We start from the raw sequence: 25,165 nt of genomic DNA on the forward strand, positions 1-25,165 counted from the left end.
TTTTCTTAATTTTGTCAGCAAAGAATGAGGCCAAGCTGTTAAACCCATTGTTCTCTCATTCTAGTGCTCGACTGTCAAGTTACCAAGTCCGACTAGACAGAGATTTGATTAACTGTTTATGTCAGTAGAATTAAACTGTTGTTTGAAGTCTACCTCCTGCTCTCCTTGGCAGGCTGGAGGCCGTCTGTGCTAGTATTTCCACAACCGTTCCTAAAATGGAGAGGGAGGGGGGGTTGAGGGGGGGGGGGGTGTAAGAGGATGAAATATTGGCTTGCACCGCTGAAGGCTGAGGCCCACTCTGCTCTGTGGAAGAGACGAAAGCAAAAAATAAAAGAGTGGAGAAGGAAAGCACGCTAGAGAGTGAGGTGACCGAGTTCATTTGCAGTGTTGGCAGCGAGCCATGGACTTGCCTGTGGGTGTCTGTAGCGGTGCCAGTGCATGTGTTTAGCCTCTCGTCTGGAAGGCCCCTTTCGCCTCAGAGTTGATGTCAAAGCTCTTTCATTGTGTCGGTCCTCTCATCTTGATTCAGGTTTTTTTTTGTCCTCTGCAGATCTTGTGACTGCTTTCAGACTTGTTTTTCCCTTCTCGGGGGAATCTCTCTGGACTGGACACTCATCAAAGAGGATTCCGAGTACTTTTTCTGGCTTTTCTCACCCCTTGTTGTCTCTCCGGCCTCCTTTTCTGCTCTTTCTTGAGAGCATTGCCTACTATGTTAATATAATACTTTTTTTTTTTTTTTTTTTTTTTTTTTTTCTAATCTAGTATTTTGTCAGCAGTGAGGTCTACTCAAGGACTTCCCCTTTGTGTGGTCTGTTTACTCGGGTCTATCTGACCAAAAGATGGATGTGCACTACTTTCATGAAAATATTTGAAGCCATAGTTTAGACGACTTGACACAAAGGCACAGTCTCCAGTTGGTGTGTGACTTGCAGCAGTGTTTTCCCATCCTGGGGCCTCTATGATCCTATGTTTACAGAGCTCTTCTGTTTCTTACAGCCAGAGCCATGTTCAGCCTTTCGTAATAGAGCCTTTTGCGTAACTAAAATCAAGTGACACTTTGTGTTTGTGACAGTGGAGCAGGAAGGAAGGGGCAGATAGTGCCCCTCTTTGTGCTGCAAAAAAAAAAAAAAAAAAAGTCCAAACCAGAATCAAACAATGGAGGCTGGCACGCTGGCATCCTACCACAACTTCTACTATGCCAACTATGTGGGCACCTTATAGTGCTACAAAAAGTAGCTGGTTTCAGAGGTTATTACTCAGCCTATCCTAGTTCAGAGACTTTAAAGGAACCACTCTGAGGAACTACAGCCACCAACAGAGGTTCATAGCTTACCTGCCATTGGTGTTACATAAATATCACAGTTTATAAACCACCACTGGATGTGGCTTTGATCCAATGCATTTGTCTTTAGTTTTCACTTAAAGTTTTTCCATTTCGAAGTAAAATAATAATCAAGAATTTGTCCTGCCGCTACTCATATTTGTATCTACACCCTGATACACTCTAACCCTCTTCCACACGGTCTATTCAAAGTGGTAATGTTGCACCATAATTCTACGTTGTTCCATTGTTGTTCTGCCGTTAAGCCAGCACTGACCTGAATCAGCACAATACCAGCTCTCTCTTTTACTCTGTCATAGAGAGCGGATGATATACCAGAACCTCGGCATGATCTGTTAAATCTCATTTCTACTATTTTTCTAAAAATTTCTGACTCAATTAATTACGATTAGGATTCCTATCAATACGGTATTTTGTTTTTTTCTTCTGCACTTTTAAGGGGTTGGCTCAGCGGTGTTGGCTTTCCCATTCGGTTAACAAAATTGCAGTCCACTTAGAGCACTTTGCCGTCTTGTCAAGATTTCGATCAGTGCCATGTCGAGAGCTGCCCCCGTACCTCTTGTTGTGTGGTTCACACAGCGCTGAAACATGAGCTATGAGAGAGGCGTCATTAGTCAGCGGCCCATAGAACTGGCAGGAGTGCTAATTTCTCTGTTGGCAGGAGTCACAGGGACACATGTCAAGAGCGCTAGTCCACCTACTACTACTATCAAAGGCCGAGTGCTCGAGAATACCGCAGTAACAGGTTGGACAAAGCCGAACGGCAGCTAGAATGGAATTTCACAAATCCATCCAACCCACTGAAAGATGGAAACTAATTTTCTGATGTCCACGATGTTCTGTTTCGGAATTTTCTTTAATTTTCTCAGTATAGATACGTTTTGTCAATGTGTGCAGTAATAGGATTTGTGTTCATTCTTTACCTCTTCCTGTTGCTTCTAAGTGTAGGTTGAGTTGTGCTACAGCTTAGTGTCCGGCTGTTTTCTCTTATATCATCGTGGTTGTTATATGACATACTCCTTGTAGATGAGGCCACTGTGGTTTACGTAACATCAGCTGGAGTTTAATTCTAGTGCCTGACTGTTGAAGCCTACATCTTTATCTGGCGCGGAGTTATTTATGTCGCCTCTAAACCCCCATTAAACTTGGATTATTTTTACCGGCTAGCTGCTTGACTTGGCTGCTCTCTGCCTGAGTCCTCAGTGTGAGGACAGTAGGCCATTCAGTAAGCAGCGAAGGAGGGGTTTGAGTCTAGCAGGTGCAGGGATTCTCACTCCTTTACTAGAAGCAATGGAAGGGGGGGGGGCAGCTGTGGTAGGGAGGTGATGACCCTGATATCCGGAGGAGACACAGACACACACTTTCATCTCGAGATACTCTGGAGGTGCCATCCAGAAAACATCAAAGTTTCCCAGCAATAGTCATGAGTATCACAAGTTTTATGCTTTGCTCTTTGCAGGTATGAAAGTATCCAAAGAAATTCTGCGGAGGTTGCTTAATTTCAAACAGTGTCTCATGGCTCATGTTTTCTTTTTTTTCTTACAGGTTGCAGGCTAAATGAAACAGCTGATAATGTGCAACTGCTCTACAGCCACACCCACTTCCTGCCTGTAGAGGAAGCGGCTGTGCCAGCATGTCCTCTCATCCCCAGTCTGTGCCGCAGGGCAGGAGGACTGTGGACACACGGCACCTGCCAAACCCTGCCACCCTACCCCTGCAGCTGCAACGGGCACACACGGTAAGAGGCCCGGCATTGCCACAGCATTTTTACGTGTTAATGTTAATGTAGTTGTAGCTCGGGCTCAGCCTACTTGCTGGATATTTAGTAAACAGGGTGGGACTCAGAAACGCTGCAGAGGGCCTCACCCCAGAGCCCCCCCCCCCTGCCCCCCTGGTGTTTTTCCAACGGAAACATTGTGCACCCAGAATGGCTCTCTCATTAGATGTTTGAGTTGAAAGGTCATGTTTTCGTTGTGGAGTCACATTGAGGCCCCCCCTATTATTTCCCCACACATCTCCTAATTATCAAGATTATGTTCTTCTACGCATCAGAGGCAAAGCTGTCTGCGCTTGAAAGAAGACTCCCTTTAGCTGCTGTAAAAGTTCGTTCAGTGACCTCCAGTGTTGGCAGGGCTTATTTTGTTATTGAATGGCGGGAGAATCCAAAGCTTTAACCCCCCCCAAGGTCCCCACAGCTGCACCTGTAGTTAATCCGACTGCTCCCGCTTGTCATCGCGTTCAAGAGAAGATGAGGGTTGATGGACTGTGTCCTGCAATCCCTGATTGGCAGAGATGCAGGTTTTACGGTAGTTGCATGCGTTGCCCCACTTGGCTATGAAACAAATGGAAGGAGCGGGAGAAATAAGAGCTGGAGAGAAGAAGACTATATTTTACAGGAGAAAAAAGGCAGGAAATGGAAGAATAAAAAAATGTTTTACTATCATGTTTTTTTTTTTTGCTTTATTCTCAAGGAGAAGGAATTAATGCAAGCTTTCTGCTTCTGGTGTGCTGACAACTTGTTATTTTTTGTATTCCAGGAAGTGGGGCTGGTTGACTACCACTCTCATCATGCCAGGGACTATAGCTCCCACCTGGCCCAGCCCCATCGGCGTCGGCCTTCCTTACTTTCAGAGTTTCAGCCTGGGAATGAAAGGTAGGAACCCCGTGCTCATACATACAATTTATTCTCTCACGAGCAACATATTTCCATTGTTTTTAGATTCTTCGTGCATTTTATTACGTTGACATTTTTATATTACCTACTTTACTGAGTTCTGTTGTATGTATTTATGATACAAATATAATGTCAATGTAGTCAATGTATGTAAATAAATAATTAACTGCATGGAATTATGCCAGGCCCAAATTTTGCATTGTTATAAATCTGGGGTTTGTATATTTTGTAATAATAGATGCATCTATTTTTTGATTTAATTAGTTTTTTTTTAAATTTTGTACCTTTTATTGATAGCAATAGTTGAAAGTGAGAGAATGTGGGTTTTGTCAGGCAACAAGGAAGCCATCTGGAAGTCGACCTGTGTACGCTACAGTTATGTACTATGGCAGTATTGACTCTTTAATGTATTTGTCCTTATTGAGTTTTGGTGACTGAGAGACAGAGCAGGGTCAGTGGAGGCTGCATTTTTATACAATATAATTCTAGTAAAGCCTCTGCCTGTTAACCCTCCCCCAGTGTAATCCTTATGTAATTGGCATCCGCAAGTCATTCTTTTGTAATGTTGTGTTAAAGTTCTACGGGGCAATGGAGCTTTGCCATCTTCAATAGACCAACAATAAGTCGGGCAAAGCATTGTATGAATAGCACTTGGTCTCTGGAGACTCAGGTCTTGTACCTACCGATATCTTTATTATTTATATTGCCATGCTTTTTTTGAAGATGAGACTTGATGAATACTTATGAATGATTTATGTGCATGCTATGAATTTTGAATGATGCACAGAGGATAAGTCACAGGAATATATTTTTTCATCTCAGTTGATTTTCTTGCATGTGTTAAAACACACAACGAGTATACAGTTTTGGCTGATTTGACTGGAAATCAGCTGGCAGATATTTGTTGAATGCATAGTATGTGAGATGTAGTGGGGGGAGGGGGGGCTGTCTGTCAAGATAGAAAATATCTTGTTTGTCTGAAACGTAGTGGAGTTATAACAGCAGACAGCAGATGGTTCAATGACACTGTAGCAGTGTGGGGCTGTTGCGAGTTGTGTCGGTGTCTATAAGTATCAATCAGATAGGATTATGGTCTTCATAGTACGGCGGAGAGCGTGTTAGGCCTCGTTTAACAGTTATTAGCTAGCCCACAGTGTGGGAACAGTTGGTCATGGGTTGATACAGAAATAAAACACCACACAGTTTCGAATGCTACCCACCAGCTTCTGATTTGCTGACATCCTTCATTCAATCACGGGTGTTTTGGCAGCCTCTCGGCGTTGACTCAGTCGGTGCCTCTGCCTTGTGCAACTTCTACAGTGGAGCGGCGAATTTGTTTGTCGGTAGATTTAAAAAAAAAAAAAAAAAAAAAAAAAAGCTATGTTATCAAAAGGGGAGACTATAGACAGTTAGCCCACGTTTCTTTGTGGAGACTGAATTATGCCACTGGTCTTGCTGGCAAGTGTCTGGGGTGGGTGAATGGGGGGGGGGGGTGTCTTTCAGTTGAATATATCAGGGCCTTCAGCATTCCTTTAGAGGGCTTAGAATCCACTCTGAAGCCCTCATTCAGAGTCTGAATAGTGTAATTCTGGCTTTGGCGATCCTTCAATCTATTCTCCGCTAAGATGCGTGCTTGTCTTTTCATAAGTCTCAGTAATTCTGCACACCCTGTCTCCATTTGCAGCAACCTCACATTACTGCTCTGACAAAGTGTGAGCGCTAATATGGCCTTCGGAACTGTACTTTTCATCAAAGATGGCATGATGTGCTTCTCAGTCTGACAAATCGATGTATCCATCATCTGCTCTTTAGTTGTCTGCTCTGAACTCAAGGTGAAGATGTGCTATTAAGCTAGTGCTCCAAATTTGGTCGAATTACAGGTCAGAAAAACACAACAGTATAATCATTGGTGAGCCACTGTGCTTGTTGTTTGTTTCCTCCTCTTTACTCCAGGCAGTATCTCAGTCACTCCGCCTCTTCCCATCTGTCGGAGATCATACTGGCTTCTTGAGAAAAAGGAGAGAATACATTTTATAGGAAGCATCACAATACGGAGAAATCGCTAGGCTAGAGTTGGGGTTAGTTTATCTTCTGGCCAGAACAGAGAGTAAAAACAAGTATGATGCAATAACAGTAAATTAGTTTGTAATGGCTAGAATAATTCTGGTGAAACTTTGATTAGCATAGTAAATGGGGGGTATAATTCTGAGGTTTTTGGTATATGGATATGTGCAGTTTGATCATTGCTATTATTTACGGATTATTCTAGATAATCTTTCCAAATATGTGTCTTTCATTTGTAATTGTAATGTGACCTTTCTTGATTAAGGAGTTTAGTTTATCAGTGCTGAATTACTCATAAGAGAATTACAATGCATCGAGGCTTTCTTTGCTTTTCCCACTTCTACCCATAAGCTACAATCCCCCATGGATCCCACAGCTCACTTCCCACTCTCCAGAATTTATACGACATATTGATTGCTGAAAAACATTACATTTATTGCAGTATCCTGTGTTTATGTGGATACCTTTGGTAAATAACCCTGTCTCATGTAGGTCTGGCCATTGGGTAATGTGTTTTTTTTTGTTCAGCAACATGAACAGAAGAGTTAAGTGTTTGAGCATAACATTTTTGGACTCCACCCGCCGTCCCTTCTCTTGATGATGTGCACTTTCTCAGTCTCATTCATCCCAGCTGTGGTGCACTTGGCCAGGCGTCTCTCTGTCAGCCACCCCTACGCCGTGCACAGCTGCGTAGCTGCTCCTCCGGGGAGCCATGGAGAGATTGGCAGCCACACAAACGCCGTAGTGCTTTCACAATAACAGGCTGCTATCGGCACACATGATCTCTGTTCTTGTCATAATGGGGTCCAAGCCAGTAAGAAAGTAATGGAGCTGTTGTTGGGTGTTGTGATGTTGCCCCCCCCCCCCCCAACACACACACACACACACACACACACACACACACACACACACCTTCCCACCGCCCTCCCCCACTCCCTAGTGCCCCGCCCCCCACCTCCACACACATTTTTTTCTCTTGTCCTTCAGACAAATCCTCCCCAGGGATCAGATTATTCTGCACGCTCACAAGAGGGAGAAGGGGAAAAGAGAGAGAGGGAGAGAGGGAGAGAAGGAGAGCTTGATGATGTGATTATGTAAGTGCCAACCCTCCATGGAGATGAGGAAGTATTCGACTGAATGAGTGAGAAAATTGTGTCCGGGGGAGTAGTCACACACCATCTGGGTAATAATTTTGGTCCACTATTTTCTGTGGCACTTATTTAAGCAATCACAGATAAACATCCACCATCCATTTCTCTCCTCACACACACACACACGCACACGCACACACACACACACACACACACGCACACGCACACACACACACACACACACACACGCGCACACACACGCTGCATGCCACCTCTTTAACGTGCAGATTCAGACATATCTCTCCATAAATCTCTGTTCCACTCAGTGGATGGTGTCGATTGTTACACCACCCGTCCTGCACCTTACTTCAACAGAGAAGGGCTCCATGCTCTTTGGCACATAGAGAAACCGCACACTAGGCCATTGTGGGCCTGGACCAGCAATTATGGTTGTGTTTTCCCTCTTCTCTTCAGAAGCCACTTCCATTTTGACACTGGCACTCACATTCTGGCATCTGCCTCCAGGGCCGACTTGAGAAAACTGTTCCCTGAAAGGAACAGAGAGCCATTTACAAGTGGGCTAATAAAATTGCCCAGATCTAAGTAGCGAGTGCAGTTAACATTTGGAAGCTGTCATTTGACTGCACACCAAGAGCCCCCTTTACTGGGCTGCTCTAACTTGTTGCTGGCTATTTTCCCCCATTCTCCTAACGAGTTTAATGATTGTGATGAGTGTGACTTATACTTGTACCACACATGCAGCAGATCATGAACAGATCACATTACATTATAGAGCATCTTCCTACTCCAATTACTGTTAAAGTAATTATTGTCATTCCCAGCCTTCCAGATGAGTTGTATTTCTGTGGTACATTATAGTGAGTGTCATAGTTCCTACTGTAACAATTTAACAAATCGCATTATAGCCTTTGTGTGTGTGGCCACTGACTTTCTACCATCTCCTGTAAAACCTTTTCCACTTTTCCACCATCCCCTGCTATATTTAAAACCATTAGATGGTAGTGTTACAGTGAGTCACCATTTCCAGTTTCTTGCTTGCCTTTCTTTCCACTTTCAGCCCTGAGTGACCCATTGCAGTCTTCCATTTCTACAGAAGAAAAGCCTTCAGTGATTACTTGATGTTTGAGCCAAATCAAGCCAGCTGGCGTTTGTGTGTGCCTTGATCACAACAGTAAAGATTTGGGTCAGACTGATCTCGGGCTGTAATTGTCATCTTGTGCTTTTGTACAAATGTGTCTTTGTATGCTAGTCTTTCTGAATGTGATGTGATTAGGTCATCATGTTTAAAAAAAACCCGACAACAACCAAAAAAACATGTCCTACCTCAGAAGGTCAGTGTTGTCTGAGTGCTACTGATGTCCTCACATCCTGGATCATTACCTCTGCCAATGAAGTTATGTTTTTGGTTTGTTCGTGTGTTTGTCAGCAGGATTATGGAAAAACGAACTTTGTGATTTTAATTAGGGAATCCGAATAACAAGGCCAATCCACAAATTAATTTTCACTTTTATTAACATTGTGAAATAGGACATTTCGCCTACTAAATGCCATACATCAAGAAGTCCTAACTCTAGAAATACTCTGTATTACAATCCAAATTCACAAGTAGCATTAATTCTCTGGGATACACATGCACTTGCTCAAACTTATTACAGCGCACAATTTGTAAGGCGCACTGGAGGACAATGATTTCATAGAAGTGAACTTGAATCATTACAGCAGCAGAGATGTGAGGCTTCAGCTAGGCACAAGCAATTAGACATCATCCGATTCCTAATGCTTTTGGAGATATATTCAGATATAGGGGTTGTAGTTGCAGACTTGCATATCATAGAAGAGGATTCGATAGATTTCTTTTCTTTTTTTTTTTTTTTTTTTTCCACCTTTCATTGGGTTATTGACCATCTCTCTTTCTGTTTGCTTCACTGTTCCCTTGAGTATGCTTTGGAAGTGAGCTTTCTTTTATTGCGGTCTGGTCTAATATTTCAGGTAAAAGATCATGATCAAATTGTCCGACTTCACATGGTCCTTATTGTCCATTAGTTGTTCCTTGGGATCAGTCTCTCCCTCACACTTGATCAGATTTGGCTCAATTTATATTAGTTTATGCTTTAATTCACCTGCCTCAGCTGTACCTGAGCTCCGCTGTGCTTTGAGCTGAATCCCACCCAAACAGCCTTTTGTGTTTCGGACATGCTCCGGGCTCAATTGTCTGGCCATAGTGACTTGGCCCTTGTTAAAATCATTCAGGTCTTTACAAATTTGGTGTTTCCATTTGCCAGTTGAAAATTCACCAGTCTTTAATATCGAAAAAATCTTGAAATGTTTAAAGTGGCATCGCAATTCAGTCTGAAGAACAGAAAAGTGGTCCAGACTGTCAGCGTAGCTAAGAACCTGAAACAAAACACATTTAGTTTCCATTCAAGTTTTTCAGTAGCTCTCCATACTTTTTCTAATCTGCTACACTTTGTGTTTTTCTGTGTTGCAGAGGACAAGAACAGCATATCCGCTACGAGCACATCTACCTACAAGATCCCACCGGCCAATCAGAGGTGGAGTATGCGGAAATCAAAAGACCTCGTTTGGATATGGGACCAGAGGCTCTGATGAGGCCTTCATCCCACCGGCCGCTATTGCCTCTGGGAGGAGCTGATGATATGTCAAAGGTCAGTAGTCATTATAAAGTGCAGTGTATCATATTGACAGTTTGCAGTATGTTACAGTACGATGGTACAAGCCAAGCAAAACAGTCAATTGAACAAAAGCTTTGTGAAATGCAAAGAATAAACTGAATTTATGCTAAATTTCATAATAGAAGGCTTGGCATATATCATATTTTTGAAGTATTGCTTATTAATGATGATGTGCCAATAGGAGATTTTGAGAAATTATGATTCATAAAGTAGATGTTGCGACCACTTTTCTTCCTAGAAAATGGTGTGAGCTTCGTCTCTGAGTCTTTTGTATTTCATTAATCCTGCCAGCTTCCTTCAAAGCCCCCAAAGGATGTTATTAGACACACCACAGCAGAAGTCATAGAAGGAGATTCTGCATTGTAGTTAAGCTGGATCTCTGAGAGCAGCAGTGGGAAGACTGAGGGTGCTGTGAAACAGCAATTAATAAATAATAGAGCTGACCTAGATTTCAAAAGACTGAGGATGAAACTGTGTGAACTGCAGATCAAAACGACTTGCTTGCTGTGTAGAGCTGCTGATGGGGAGGCGTTCCTGACATTACACAGAGAGCTTCAAACCGTCAGGAGAGGCAGACAGCCAAGAAATGGTAAATAGATACACCAATAACAGGGTACAGAAAAAAAGAAACATTGACTGTAAAGCTAGCAGGGAAATATTCAGGAATGCCAGTAACTCCCCTCGGAACAGTAAGGGCTGTAAACCCATTATATAAGTGGTGTCGGATACAATCACTGGCACGGAACAAGTGCACCTAGCAGATAGTGGGATAGCGGGAGAGATGCAACTGAAAATAAGGCAAAGGGCAAGTGTAGAAAAGACACAGATAAAGGGGAAGAGGGGAAGGGAGGCGTGAGAGACCTACGACCGACAGGAAAAGAGGGAGTAGGCCAGTAGTATCAGAAACAACTGATGTTTGTAGCATGAATCGCATGAACAGGGATTCAGGGAAGGACAAAATCAGCATTTTCTTACTATACACCATAGCAGTTCAATGGATTTTGTCTTTTTTTTTTTTTTTTTTTTACAAGGAAATGAATTACAAAAGCAGATTAGAATGAGGACTTTGTCACACCCGCCTTGAATGGCTTAAAGAGTGAGCATTGCTACTGAAGTTATAAAATATGTATGTCATTGTAGAAATCCATGAGACAAAGCTGACTAATAGTTTACACTATTCAGACCTAAACAGCTTTGCTTGTCAGACTTCTGTCAGAAGTGTATCTATGCATGTTAACTGACCCTCTTTTGAAGCTAGAACCAGACAGATGGCTGATATTAGCTCATTACAGTTATATTGGAATCTGTGTGTATGTCAGATGATATATTGTTCTCAAATATAAATAATGGTATTCGCCTCAAAAATCCAATATTCAGTGGGCTTTATTCAGATGTCTCCCCTGGTCAGATGCTTTTCTGGTTTCAGTGACAACTCATCTCTAATAGGGGTGAACATTATTTTAATGATAAATGGTGTGCACCTCGATGGTACTTCATCACCTTAGCGGTCTCAAAGCGCTTTACAGTTTGCTTCCCATTCACCCACTCACACACACAATGATGTTAAAATGTCATTGACTGATGCCCCAATAAGAATGAGGTACAGAAAGGAGTGAAGAAAGTGAAGAAACAGGAAGATTGAAAGGCAAGTGTGTTTGATAGAGCAGAGCAGAATTGCGTCTGTGGCCTCACACTTTTATTTGGTTTTAATGAAACTTTATTTGGTATTTAACTACTAGTTGTCGAGCTGCGAAATGTATGATGCAGACTCCAATGTCATCAGAGTATCTGCTAACAATGACGGCCAGAGATTAACTTGTGACAGCTTTCATAAATCCATTTAAAAAAGATGCATGATAATATTTGAAAGATATCGGTATCAGTAGATAAAGGCTTTATGATTAAATAATGGCATTAACCCAAAATGAACATTTCTGTCTATAGGACAGGCCAATAAAACATCGCTTTGATTGTATACGCTCGATGGGAGACTAAATACAATATATCAAACTTCTACATGTCACTAAAACATCACTATTGTGTTATTGTCACCTAAGAGAAATTATGGTCACACATATAAGGAGGGTTGTGGTATTATTTACACATAGATATTGTTTTAGCCAAAGTCAAACCATCCAAAACATTATTTTCCTGTTGTAGTTTTGATCTGTGGTGAATTTTTATGACTAACTGGCAACCTTGGGCTTCTTCATCTTGGACGACCGCTCGACATCCTCTGGCACTGACATTTTCAATCATCGCAGGTCTACGGGGCTGTAATGCCGCCTGCCTAGTCCAGATTAGCCCACTTACATAAAGTCCATTTCAGACATTTTAAAAATAACGCAGAACAAACGCCAAGCTGGATCAACACAGTCATTTATGGAGGATAAACTCCAGAGTGGTTACATACATTCAGAAAGTAGGAACGCAAATACAGAAACAGAGAAATCCTGCTCCTGCAACTGGGCCCCGTCTTCCTCTTTCCATGTGTTGTTGCATAAAGAGGTTTATGTAATACCAGCATCATTCATTTTCATTTACATCATCTTATTGTATCCTGTTTCTCTGCGCCCAGAAAATTTGTTCCTCCAACTGTTCATAGTTTTGACCATTTAATAAAGATTTTTGCTTTACTTAAAAAAAAAAAAAAAAAAAAAAAAAAAAAAAAAAAAATAGAAGATTGATTGATGATAGTAAACTGAATATTTTTGGGTTTTGGTAGATACAAGCAATTTGATGATCAATATGTTAGCTGCTAGCTTAGTCTTTGGGAAATTGTAATTAATATTTTTAACTGTTTTCTTACATTGTACATTATACATTTCTTACATTATTAGACCAAATGAAAATGAATGAAAAATCTGGCAGATGAATTGGTTATAAAAAAGAATCATTAGTTGTTGCTTAATCCCATTTTCCCGTTACCAATTTTGCACATCAATTTCAGGACGCTGTGTAAAGCATTGATGTCTGTATGCTCTAATCTGCACTGTGATAAAGTTCCTTGTTATTTCCACTAGCTGTCCAGACCTAAGATTGTTCAACATAGTACTAAAGAGGGCTCTGTGTTTTTCTGATAAACGAGTGTATACGCTTGCTTTATTTCAATTAATTTCATTATAAAGGCCATACTATGTTATTTCAGGGAAATTGCACTTAATGACATTTAGGAGGACTTAGGAGCAAATAAAAGTACTGTTACTTGGGAAAACTAGTAACCATCAGAGTAACAACTGAAGTTAGATTATTTACGAGTAAGGACTTGCTTGGTTAAGAAAAAATACTGTTTCTCTCCCTTCTTTTAATTAATGTGGAGATGACTGACATCATTTCTGCTCTGTCATGTAAACTTCCTTAGATAAAGACGCAAATCAACAGATGTTTTTATCATCTGCTTGTGTCGTCTCCTGAACAATCTCACACACACACACACACACACACACACACACACACACACACACACACACACACACACACACACACACACACACACACACACACACCAAGGCAACAATATCTCCAATTTGTATCTCTGTCCACAAATTTCCCTATTCTTGATAAGCAGTTTCACTCAGCTGCTTTCTCTAAGATGTTTTAATGTTATTCAGATGATAAACAAAGGCGTTCCTCTTGCTGTCAGGAGGTTGCCATCGTGTTTTTGAGTGCATGTGTGGAACTTCTGAGTGTGTATTCTCTCGATTGTTGTATATATAAAAGTATGTGTCCGTGTACGACCTAAAGATAAATCATACGAGATGACTCATTAGGCTCATTACACTGAGCTGACATCATGAATTGTCTTTAAGATACAAGCATGCTCACCGCCTCGCTTTTACCTGAGGAAAATCATCTGTTGTTGAAACAGCAGTTTTGTCCACATAAAATAAAAGCAGTCTTTTTTCAGGGGAGTCATCTTCTCTCTACTTCTGCCTCTTTTCATCAGGCTTGGTGAATGACCATGAATATTTACATACAGTTACAAAGTTAACTTCAGTATTTACATTCAACAGAAAGGCAGAGGAATAACTGTGTGCGTGTGTGCGCGCCTAATAGCACAGTGTCAAGTGACTCTCTGATGTACTGACTTCAGACCAGCTTTCACAACTGGATCTGAGTGCTATTGGCTGCTGATGCAGTTTGAAAGCCAATCCCTAACACCGATAAAAAGAAAACGGGGCTGTAAGGCCACGGACGCTCTTGCTCATCGCAACCTCCCGCTGTAGCTTCAGCCATTATTCTGCTACAAACAACGTCACGAGGGGACGTCAGCAGACAGGTGATAGAGCAACAGTAGACCAGCTTCTGGAGGGAAAATAATGGCTGAAAGTAGCACCATCAATGTATCCAAATGTAATGGGGTAAAAGTTATGAAAGAGTGGATTTTCCTCAATATTACTTCAGAGTACTGTACTGTGCCTGGAAGATCAGTGTTTCCATGCGTCGCTTCTATAATTGATCTCATCAGGAAGGATGCTCAGTTGATGAGCCACACTGCGTATTGTTAGCTTGACTGACAGACACTATTTTCATGTTTTTGCCAGAGGGTACTGTTTATAAGTACCTTTAAACCCACTTACACATTGTACTACCCTTCAGATCCCCCCCACCCCTCCAACACACACACACACACACACACACACACACACACACACACACACACACACACACACACACACATATCCAAAAAAAAGTTTTTTTTTTTTTTTTTTTTTTTTAATGCTTCACACTAAGTCTCTTAAGTAAAGCCAGCTGCCGGCACTCTTGTGCATAATCCTGGCGAGGGAGGCTGCGACCTCATATTCATTAGTGTGGTCTAGTGGCACGGAGACACTACACCGACTTTCATTACCCAGTGGACTTCATTACTGGCATGTGTTACCTTCTCGAAGGGTACACTCACTGTGTTTGGGTGAATTCTTGTACAGTAATGTACAGACAGTCACATGAAGATATGGCTGCTATCAGCAGGAAAAAGAGGAAATGAAAATGTGCACGCTCACTCATTAAATATGGTCATTCCCATCAAGACGGTCTTTATGCTTGTCGTGAAATATCTTCTTCTGACCTGCCGTTTATAATAATCCCCCCCCCCCCAAACATTGGGTACACTTGTCTTATTTCATGAAAAATCCTTTTTGAAATATTCCTCTTTGTTGTCATTCTTCCTTCTACTGTCTGATTTAAATTAAATTACTTTATGATTGTGTTTGCCTGTAAACATACTATATCTTTTACATTTTACATTCTTCTTTTTGTTGTGCTTCTGTAGGAGCGTGGAAGTGGCATGGGGAAGCTGGAGCCAATCTCGCCTGTGAGCCCGGTCCACATGGACCAGGACTTGGATCTGGTGCCAGCTCGCTTCTCCAAGGAGGAGCTGATCCAGAACATGGACCGCGTGGACAGGGAGATCACTATGGTGGAGCAGCAGATTTGCAAGCTTCGCAAAAAACAGGTCTGTACAAGTACGGATCCAGTTGTAACTTCACAGCTTTATATTGGCTTGCTTTGTGTTAAGCGATTGACGAATGATGCTATCTCCCGCTTGGTTCCTTGTTTTTAAGATGGATTTATTTCTTTCTGCAGGGAAATTATTTTGGCACTCGGGCCCGAGGTGCCTCCTGATTAATATTCCTGTCGGAGTTTTAACTTCTTGATTGTTATAGCACCTTTAAAGCATGAGTTGGATGTCAATGGGAATGTGTGCTCCTTTACATATTTGTCTAGCTACTGAAAGGAAGACAAATAATGAGCTCCACATGACTGTTTTTATGTTCTGTCATTCACTTTGTAGTCAGAAGGTGGCAGTCACAACAAAGCTGGGTTTTGGAGGGAAAGTGGCCTTTGAGATCACAACATCTGATTTTATTTTAAATTCTAGATAATGTTAATTTTGCTATCTAGGAACTCCAGCACTGCTTGACATGCAGTTATATTTTCCCTGAGGTATTATTTTGTGTACAGCCTGTGAGAAATGAAGACAGTTGGGTAGAAGCAATTTTAAGATGTCATTCATGTGACTTGTACACAAATTCTGACAAGGCAGATGAGCCTAAAAACACTTGAGAGGTACAGATGTGTTTGTTTGTCATGCCTGTAGAAGTCCTTGCCAGTGCTGGTATCCTTGTTGTATTTTCTTAGTGCAGTTTTTCATTTGTTTATAATGTGGGGTTTTCCAATGTGATTTCCCCTGCCAGGCTTCAGTTGGCATCAGAGCAACAAAGTCTTAAATAGGTTTCGCTGTGTTGTAATCGCTGCATTCAAGCTTGTAGCTGTTTGTCGCTCAGTGTGCAGTGATTATGTACGCGCACTCCTCCAGGCATCTGCATTTCTTTTTGTCTTCTCTCCTCTGTGTCCTTTTATTTAGGAGAAAAGTAGGTTAAAAATATATGTGGCTATAAATAACAGCTTCCCTGGGGGAGGAGTAGGATTATGGTGGAGGTTTTGTGACTCCTAAACCACTCATATCCCTGCCACACTGTCTCCCTTTTGGCTGCTTGCAATGTTTAGGAAAGAAACTGTACGGGTTAGCTTTGCCTCTCTTCGACCCAAATCTTTTCCTCCACAACACACAGCAATACGTTAACATATTGTTTATTGTACTCATTAAAAAGACAATCATCATTTAAAATCAGCATTACTTTACTTTATTGATGACAGGTACATTTGTGATTTTGTCTCATCTGACAGTGTTTAAGATAATAGACATTCAGATTGATGAGCTACTTCACAGCTTAGACTTGAGGAGATCCCTATTCATGACTATTGATTTGATAACCTTAGAATATTGATTATAAGAAGCTCAGACATTTGAGTGGGAAGTTTTAACTGAAAATGACCCAAAGCAAAAAGCCACTCACCTCTCCGTTGACCATCCTCTGGGTACCCAACATAGACTGTATATGGAAATGGATGTCGTTTCCAAGTCTAAAAAGTGAAGCAATGCAAAGGCTCTTTAAAGTGCAATACCACTGAGGGCCACTAGGGGCTGGCTTCAAAAACACTCTAGGCTCAAATAGACTTACATTCAAAAAGCATCAACTTATCTCATAATATACAAAGTCAACAAAAAAAAATGTCCGTAAGTCATACTGGTGTTATTAGCTACATTAAAAAATGTGCGGGCAGATCAACCCCTCACTTCCCTTGTCCAAATATGGTCACTTCTGGCTCCAAAAATCAAGATGGCGACAGTCATGGTGGATTGCCACTTGGAACACAGCTAGTTGTTGAGAAAGGCCTCCAAATACAAACAAGACGAATGCTAAGTGTTTACATTTTTAGTCTTTTTTTTTTGGCCAAACTAACATAAATAAACTATAGCTGATAAAATCTCCTGAAATATGCAAGTCCTGTTTTTCTTTGTTAATAAAAAATATTGTGTGAAAGAAATCTGGGTATTTTACCAAGTTGTGGCAAAGACCACACTAAAACTGGCTATTTCATTTCAACCTTGGTGTTCTTCTGAACGATGAAGAACCTTTGCTCTGTCGCTTACAAGCACAACTCAAGATCCCTCCCCTCACTCAGTCTTCAGTGTTTTTATGGATATTTTTACAGTGCAGCTCTCCTCAAGCATTAAAACATCTGGACTAATTAAGTGGCATGATAAAACTTTATTTAAAAGAGTTCTGGCAGAGCTGGTGAACGGGCAGGGCTTGGGCTTAGGTTACAGCCAGCGTGTGTCATGTCAGCCTAGCCTAGCTCAGGATGGCTGGTTTATTTTTTTTACTCTGTGGTGGGTTTGGAAAGGAAAGGGGGGCAAATGAAGAGGGGGGGGGGGGGCTCTATGGGAATGTCTGCGTTTCCCTCACCAGATGCTTATCCAGAGCTATCATGGCACAAGATGATCTATCTTGCTCTGCTCTCATGTGGATCCCCTGGAGGCTGCCTTTCCCCCCTCTCTGAAGCCCCTGTTAGTAGATGAGTGGGAGGGCGTAAGGGGAGTGGGGGGTGACTCAACTGTAGATGAGCTGTATGCACGCCACTCAGCAACACTTGGCCTCCAGACAACTAATTACAGCTGAATACACTCTGCTCTTGTCTTGCACTTACAAAAATGTGTGTAACTCTCGTGCTGATGATAATCAAGCAACAAAACTTAATAATAATACTTTCTCACGAACGTTTTAGCTTCCCCCTGCTCCGTGCACATCACCGTGCTACTTACCATTCAGGCTCAACAAGAGCAGCCTCTGAACTTTTCGATAGACCCTCGTAGTTTGTGTCATGCATTTGCATTTACCCTTTAATTATTAGAGTATGGGGAAAAAAAAATTGTGATTTGAATGGTTTTTGTTTGGGCACTTGAGACCTTTCATGCCCTGAAGAAGTTGAGATTATTATTAAACATCACAGGATACCAGCTGCTGAAATATGTTTTTGTCAAGCTTTTACTGAAAGTCTGTCTCTTTCATAAAGTAGACTTGTAGCAGATAAATAAACTTAAAAGTCCCTTCAATAAAATGTGTTTATCCAGATGATTTTGTACATCAATGTTCATCAGTGTTCTTGTTGACATACTAATATACCCAGGGCTAAGGAAAACCAAAGTTTTAGCACTTTAAGAGCTGCTAAAACAATTAACGCAAGCTTTCTGTGTCACATCAGAAAAGTCTGTGTATAAACTGTTTGAATCATTTTTTTACTCATTGTTTCCCACCTTCATGAAAGGCAGAGGGAAGTGGCTACTTCCACATTGTAAAATGTGGGAGGATTAATGACCTTGTCTGATCCATTTATTCAGATAGCAGTCCCTCTCTAATGCTCTTGGGTTGGCTTTTTAAATTTTTGATATCTATCCAACATGCCAAAGATGTAAATACATGTAAATATATGCAAATGGACTGCCAGAGTCAAACACTAGCATTTCTCTCTATAAGCTATTTAGCTTCTTTCTGCACACATTCAACAGAAGACTGACGGACAAGAACTGACTAAAACAAAGGCTCATGGATATCAGCCATGGTAGAATCTCTCACCCCTAAATTACTGCCTTTTGCTCAGTCTTCACCGTAGACAGTATTTCCTTAAGTTCTCTGTTGCTGGAATACAGTCACAAGTAATGGTTGGTGACATGCCAGGGTGACTAATAAGTTAAGGGAACCACACTGTTTTCCAGTATTCGTCCACGATTCACTCTCTTTAGTTTTCCCTCGTCTGTCTCTCTTTTATTTTTTTTAATCTCTCGCTGGATGTTCCAGCTACACAGCAGGCATTGGCTTTGTTTACAGGCTGTTGTGGTAACTCTTTGATTAACTAGACCCTGGGGAGCTAATAGCTATTACAGCTAATAGGACAGTTAGTGTCATCCCTGCTGGAGAGCTGAGGAGGAACGGTTGATCTAACACGCGTGCACACACACACACACACACACACACACACACACACACACACACACACACACACACACACACACACACACACACACACACACACACACACACACACACACACACACACACACACACACACACACACACACACACACACTCTAATCTTGCAGCAGAAGTGTGTGAGCTACAGATCTTCCTGGAAGATCCAGGCCCTTTTTTGGAATTTGTTTAGTGAACTCATCATCTTTGTGTGTGTGTGTGTGTGTGTTTGTGTGTTACAGCAACAGCTCGAGGAGGAGGCTGCGAAGCCTCACGAGCCAGAGAGGCCCATCTCACCGCCACCCAGCGAGGCCAAGCACCGCAGCCTGGTGCAGATCATCTACGATGAGAATCGGGTCAGTACAATATGCACGCATGCACGTCCACCACTCTAGCCTGAATTTGGTTTCACTTGCTCATGTATGCTGTATGTTGAATAACACAAGTAAAGAATAGAAGAGGAGATGTTTCAGTTTTGTTTCACTGAACAAGACAAACAAGGCCAGGCTGTTGCATCTCCTGGATATTCTCTGTTGCCTCGTGTAGTTATCTCATTCTGATATCAGAGATAAGGCAACTAGTCAGTATTGGAGATAAAAACAGTATTTGTAAGATAAACTAAGCTCCTCTAAACCCTACTGTACTCGACTCTACTTGCGTTTAGTACCAGGTACTCTTGTGGACTCTCTGCAGATAGTAGCCCCCTCAGTGCAGCGTTGCATGAAACTCTCATCTTTGATGTAACACAAATACAAATAGTGAAATTTATTCACCTCCCAATTATTCACCAGTCCAATGATTTTTTTAAAAAAAAATTTTTTTTAAAAGGTTGCCGCAAAAGTAGCTTGGCTATTTAACAATAGTGACACAGTGATTTTGATGATTCACTCTGGCCAATCAGTGGTCTGCAGTGTTCTCGTGTCACCTGTTCATATCTCACTCACTTGGAGGTGATGCCACTAATTGTACCATACACCAGGTGCAATCCACAACTTATGCCAAAGTAAAACCAGAAAAAGTGAGTAGAATAGAGGCAAACCAAGCTGGTCCTGGCAGTGGAAAAGGGGCTCTTGATTACCAAGCAGGGACCACAGAGAGTCTCTGATTTTACCATGAGTAAGAGACCAGTGCTTTGTAGGCCTTTCATTATATTTTTCAATACATTTAATAGACAACGTAAACAAAGTGTTGACAACTCTTGTAGTGTGTATTATAGAGAGCACAAAACTGTGGCTTTGAAGAGACAAATGTCTGTCTGTAGCAGAAGTGTTTTCTTGGAAATCTGTCTTTTTCATTTACCTTGTTTCATGAAATTCTTGGGGGGGGGGAACAATCCTTTCCCCAAAAACAGAATGTGTCACAAAGTATTCATGTCATACCTGACCCTCCTACTCTGTACTGTCTGACTCTTGCCTAACATAATAAGCTAATAAAGGTCATCATAGCAGGCACGATGAATCACTTGTATGCACACGAAAACCTGCACCCATTAGAAGGTGACTCAGATGCACACTGACACAAATATTTGTTTTGTTTTTTCCAAGCATTACAAATGTATCATTCTTTCAGCAAAGACAAAACAGCAGCGTTAAGGTCATATAAAGCTGTTAGGAAGTGTTACATTAGTCCAAGTAATAGCAATAAGTATAAGCAGCAGAGCTGTGTGTAGATTAACTTCATAATGGAGTGATTCTCAGTGCTCTCAGTCCACCTAGTGGTTAGAGGCACAAGTTTCCTTTTTTATGGGGTTTGGCATTTAAAGCAGGGAAGTCCTCTTTCACTGCATCAGAGCCTATATTTAACCTGTATGGGGCCTGAAGCCCCCTGTGGGAATCACGGGTTAAAGTTAAAGCTCTTGAATGTTTTGAACACACATTCAAGACAGATCATGTTTATTGAATGGAAAAGCAGTGTAGGATGTTGAAAATGGAGATCCATGTTTAAAACCCATTAGCTGGCAAACAAAGCATTCAGTCATAAAATGTCATTGAGCAAGAGACAGTTCTAGAAATGATGTCATGACACTTTGCTCTAACCTGCACACACACTGCCCGATGAGCACAAAAAACATGTAACGGCACAGGGATTGTCCTTCATGACTCACTGTCATCACGCACACATTTCTATGGAAGGACAGGACATTGCAGATTGCTTGAGACTTCTCTAAAAGGCTGGAAGTTTGAGAATGACTCGAGGCTTACTCCACAATGTAGTCTGACCTCGGCAACACTCCCCACTTCCCTCTGACTGACAGGAAGTACGCTGGTCCACTGCCCTGCCACACCAACCCTCTCTCCCTTAACCAGCTTCTGTTCTAGTTTCCCCATTCAGATTTACTCATCCACTCATTTTCATATTCATTTTTAACTTGACTTTTAAAGATTTGTGTTGCTATTAATCTATTCCTAAATAGTCTTGAGTCACTGGATGTAAACTGTGGCTATCAACCTGCCATTTCCTTCCCTTCTGCTATCTGTGTGTTACTGTTTTTAAAATCCCTGTTGCAATAGGAAACAACAACCAACTTCTGAGCTAGCAACCCACACGCTGAAAATGGCAAAGTTTAGCGAAGATTTGGATCATGCAATAAGGCCTGCTTCGTTCTTTTCGGTCTTTAGTGAGTATTTGGCCATTTTACTGCTCGGGCTCGCCTCCCCACGTTGTGTAAATGTTCCACCAAAACAACTTCAACCTCCAACACTATTGTACAAGGCTAGTGTCGCTGCATCCCTAGCTTAGCGCTGCCCGAGATGATTGTGACTGGTTTAAATTAATGCAAACAAACTAAAGGGTCCCCCCCCCCTATACTATCATGATAATGGGCCCAGTACAGCGTGTTGGAGACACTGTAGGTCTGGCTATGCAAGACTATTTCCTAATTAATTATCATTACATAGGCTCCGTTTACCCATGTCTTTTAAAGCATTTCAATTTAGATGAATCCAGATGATATTTAATACACTTGTATTTCTATTTGACCACATGTTTGCATCTCCATTTGCCAGATCAAAACAAGCTTCCATACATCTTGGTTTTCAATGACTGCATTTAAAAATGAGACCAAACCCTGTTACAGCCCAGAGGTCGGTCGTCATGCACCCAAAACCCTAAAAAAACGCAAAAAGAAGCAGTTCAGCAATTTGTTTTAAACAAAAGTTGAGGTAGCTTGCCACCAATCTGTCAACACTCTCAAACAAATACATAGATGATAGCTGATGTCGGTTTAGCTGCCATGATTCCTTTACACAGACCTTGTAAATGCCCTCTTCTACACATCACTATCCTACATAATTACATGTGGAAGGAGTAAAAACAATGCATGCTTCCTGAAGCGACAGCATTTACCTGACAACATCTGGCTTTAGTCCTTCTTGAATGCATTTAAACTTGTTTTTGGTATCGGATAGCTATCCTTTCTGCTCAAGACACGTAAAATAGCTGTGGCTTGTGTGTATTTGTAGATATATTTAGTACAGTATGTATACATTTTAAGGTACATTTGTTTAGGCACCTACCTATAATTAAAGCGGCCTCAGCTCGTCCTTGTTGAGCTGGTGTCTCTACGGTGTCATCTGTCCCTCCTGGGCTCGGTGTCACCAGCTCGCCGAGACAGGGTTACAGCCACATTTCTACTGACAGCCCATTGTCAAACCCCGAGGATGGCTCACCTCAAGTTCCCTCTTCTCATATTTGGAACATGGCAGTCATGGACAAGAACACAAGAGACAGCCCTACTGAGGCTGCATTATTTTAACTCTGATAGCTCTGCTGAATCCTGGATTAAGATGGCAATGTCTCTTTTTTTTTTTTTTTTTTTTTTTTTTTTTTTTTTTGCCTTTCTTTGTTTCCCCTGTTTTCTTTTCTGTGTTGCTCCAATGGGAGTTTCAGATTTCTGTGATTGTACTTGCATCCACTGTGCTTTTTCATAGGTTTAGTTTGAGTTTTCTGATATTAAATGTTATATTTAAGGGGTCTTGTGACCTGCTGGAGAAATGATCTTGATTCAGTTGCTAATCTCACAGCCCTGTAATGCCTCTGCCAGAGTAGCAGTCCTGTGTGCTGCCACAGGGGGGCATGGTTGAAATATTGCAGCCGCCTCTTTGCTTGGGTCTGGTGAGGTTTTGTGTGTGTATGCGGTGGAGACGGATGGAGAGGGCAGTCATTAAACCATCAGCTCTGTCTGTGTAATTAACCACGCAGACAGAGCGATAGCACAATACTCTGTGCAGCTTCCTTTGCGTCTCGCCCCTCCCCCTCTCTTCATTGCTAAATGTGTCGTTCCCACTATTTGATTCTTCATGAGTTTTGAAGTCAGCATCATGCAGTCTTGTTTTTAAAATTTGTTTAAAGAAGCACAGCTAGGAAATGAAGTGAAATCCTTGAGGCTCTCTGTTCCCCGAGGATGAAAGGATGCTTTTAATAATTGCTGCTCATTAACTGCTCCTGTAGTGTGCAAGCTCTCTGAGGCAACACTATGCAGCCTGTTACACCTGCTCACTGGTGAGGAAGCAACAGGAATGACTGAAGGAAGAATAGCAGCAGCATTTTTCCTGTATTTGCATTTAAATGAGACGTATTACATGTGGAAATATTGAGCATCTGTGCTTTTCTTTTAACCGTAAAGGAAATGCACAGGGCACTTTTAAAGACGGGAGCCATGTCAATTTGCTTCACTCACAGGTGACCCAGTTGTAAGCTGGTGTTGACTCGCGGTGAGCTGCGTGTGTGAGCTTCTCTGGGGTCTTACATTCTAGTGTGTTAGCGTGAGCCTTGTATAAACTCAGAAGTAGATCCCAATCACCTCCTGTGTTCGCACTCCAGTGGAGACGGAGTGAAATGGACAAGGAAGCAGCATGACCCGGTGGGTGATGAGGAATAAAGGTTGACACGCACACAGGCACTGGCAGCTTCAGTCTTTGTTATCACCTCTGAAATTTCTCACACATGTTCCTCTCCATTCACCCCTCTTCCACCTGTACTTCCATCCTGCCTTTGAGTGTCTCAGCGCGGCCGGTCTCACTGGTCATTGGGGGAAATAAACTGAGATGGAAAGCAATAGAGCATGCGGCGTGTCACCAAGGAAGCTCTGTTTGATCGATGAAGCAGAGCGATCGTACAGAGTGGAATGACAAGAAGAGTGGAGCCAACACTGAGAGGGGTAGTCTGGGACACTGCTTGCACATTTGTCTGGTGGAGCTAAATATAAATGTATGGAGGAGCAGAGTTGTAGGGAGGTCATCCAGAGACACAGATGGGAGGTCTTTTTTGCTGCCCATCTTCATGCCCCAACACCTCTCCCTTCTTACTCTATTGTAGTAAGTTTGTTTTTGATTGTTGTATGTAGAGGTGAGATCGTTCTCTGTCTTTCATCAGATGTCTCTTATTAGATGAACACCAAAGCCCTACAGCCCCCCCTCCCTGTTTTTTTTTTGTTTTTTTTCCTCAAGTCTTTCACTCCCACTCACTTTTTATTCCACTCCCACTTGCTTTTCTGCCTGCCTTCTCTTTCTCTCTTTCCTCTCTCCGCTCCGGGGAGGTGAGTAATGTTTTTTTTTTTTTTTTTTTTTTTTTTTTTTTTCTGGGAGAAGGGAGAAGGGAGAGGGGAGGGTAGAGGGGGCTGAGGCAAGGAGCTGTGGCCCAGCTTGAGTTAAAAGCTCTAATAATAGTCAGTGCATCCATCTCTCCGTTTCTCCATGCATCCAGCCGTCCGTCCATCCATCCGGCAAGCAGTGATCAAGTGAGCATGTTCACTGCGTTGCCGTGGTGATGGCAGAGGTGCAGGCGGCCGGCTAATGTACTACTTCTGTTTGTCTTCCACCAGAAAAAGGCAGAAGAGGCTCACAGGATACTGGAGGGACTGGGACCCAGGGTAGAACTGGTGAGTAGAGACTTTTGATTTTATGTCA

At 42.0% G+C, this 25,165-nt stretch overlaps 1 protein-coding gene across 11 annotated transcripts in view; it reads left to right on the plus strand.

Annotated features, from left to right (window-relative positions):
• The window catches only part of ncor2 (nuclear receptor corepressor 2), an 85,467-nt gene that overhangs the window by 15,286 nt on the left and 45,016 nt on the right, over window positions 1-25,165 (plus strand). For all 11 annotated transcript variants that reach the window (XM_069138523.1, XM_069138525.1, XM_069138524.1 and 8 more), the window contains exons 2-7: window positions 2,888-3,080; window positions 3,880-3,995; window positions 9,681-9,858; window positions 15,158-15,340; window positions 19,502-19,615; window positions 25,081-25,137. In XM_069138523.1, the coding sequence (XP_068994624.1) occupies window positions 2,976-3,080; window positions 3,880-3,995; window positions 9,681-9,858; window positions 15,158-15,340; window positions 19,502-19,615; window positions 25,081-25,137 (753 nt within the window). In that variant the 5' untranslated portion in view covers window positions 2,888-2,975. The remainder of the gene's footprint in view (window positions 1-2,887; window positions 3,081-3,879; window positions 3,996-9,680; window positions 9,859-15,157; window positions 15,341-19,501; window positions 19,616-25,080; window positions 25,138-25,165) is intronic.

The sequence above is a fragment of the Embiotoca jacksoni genome, unplaced genomic scaffold (assembly GCF_022577435.1).
Source record: "Embiotoca jacksoni isolate LCO1_2020_lvr unplaced genomic scaffold, fEmbJac1.0.p SCAF_8, whole genome shotgun sequence".
NCBI lineage: Eukaryota > Metazoa > Chordata > Actinopteri > Embiotocidae > Embiotoca > Embiotoca jacksoni.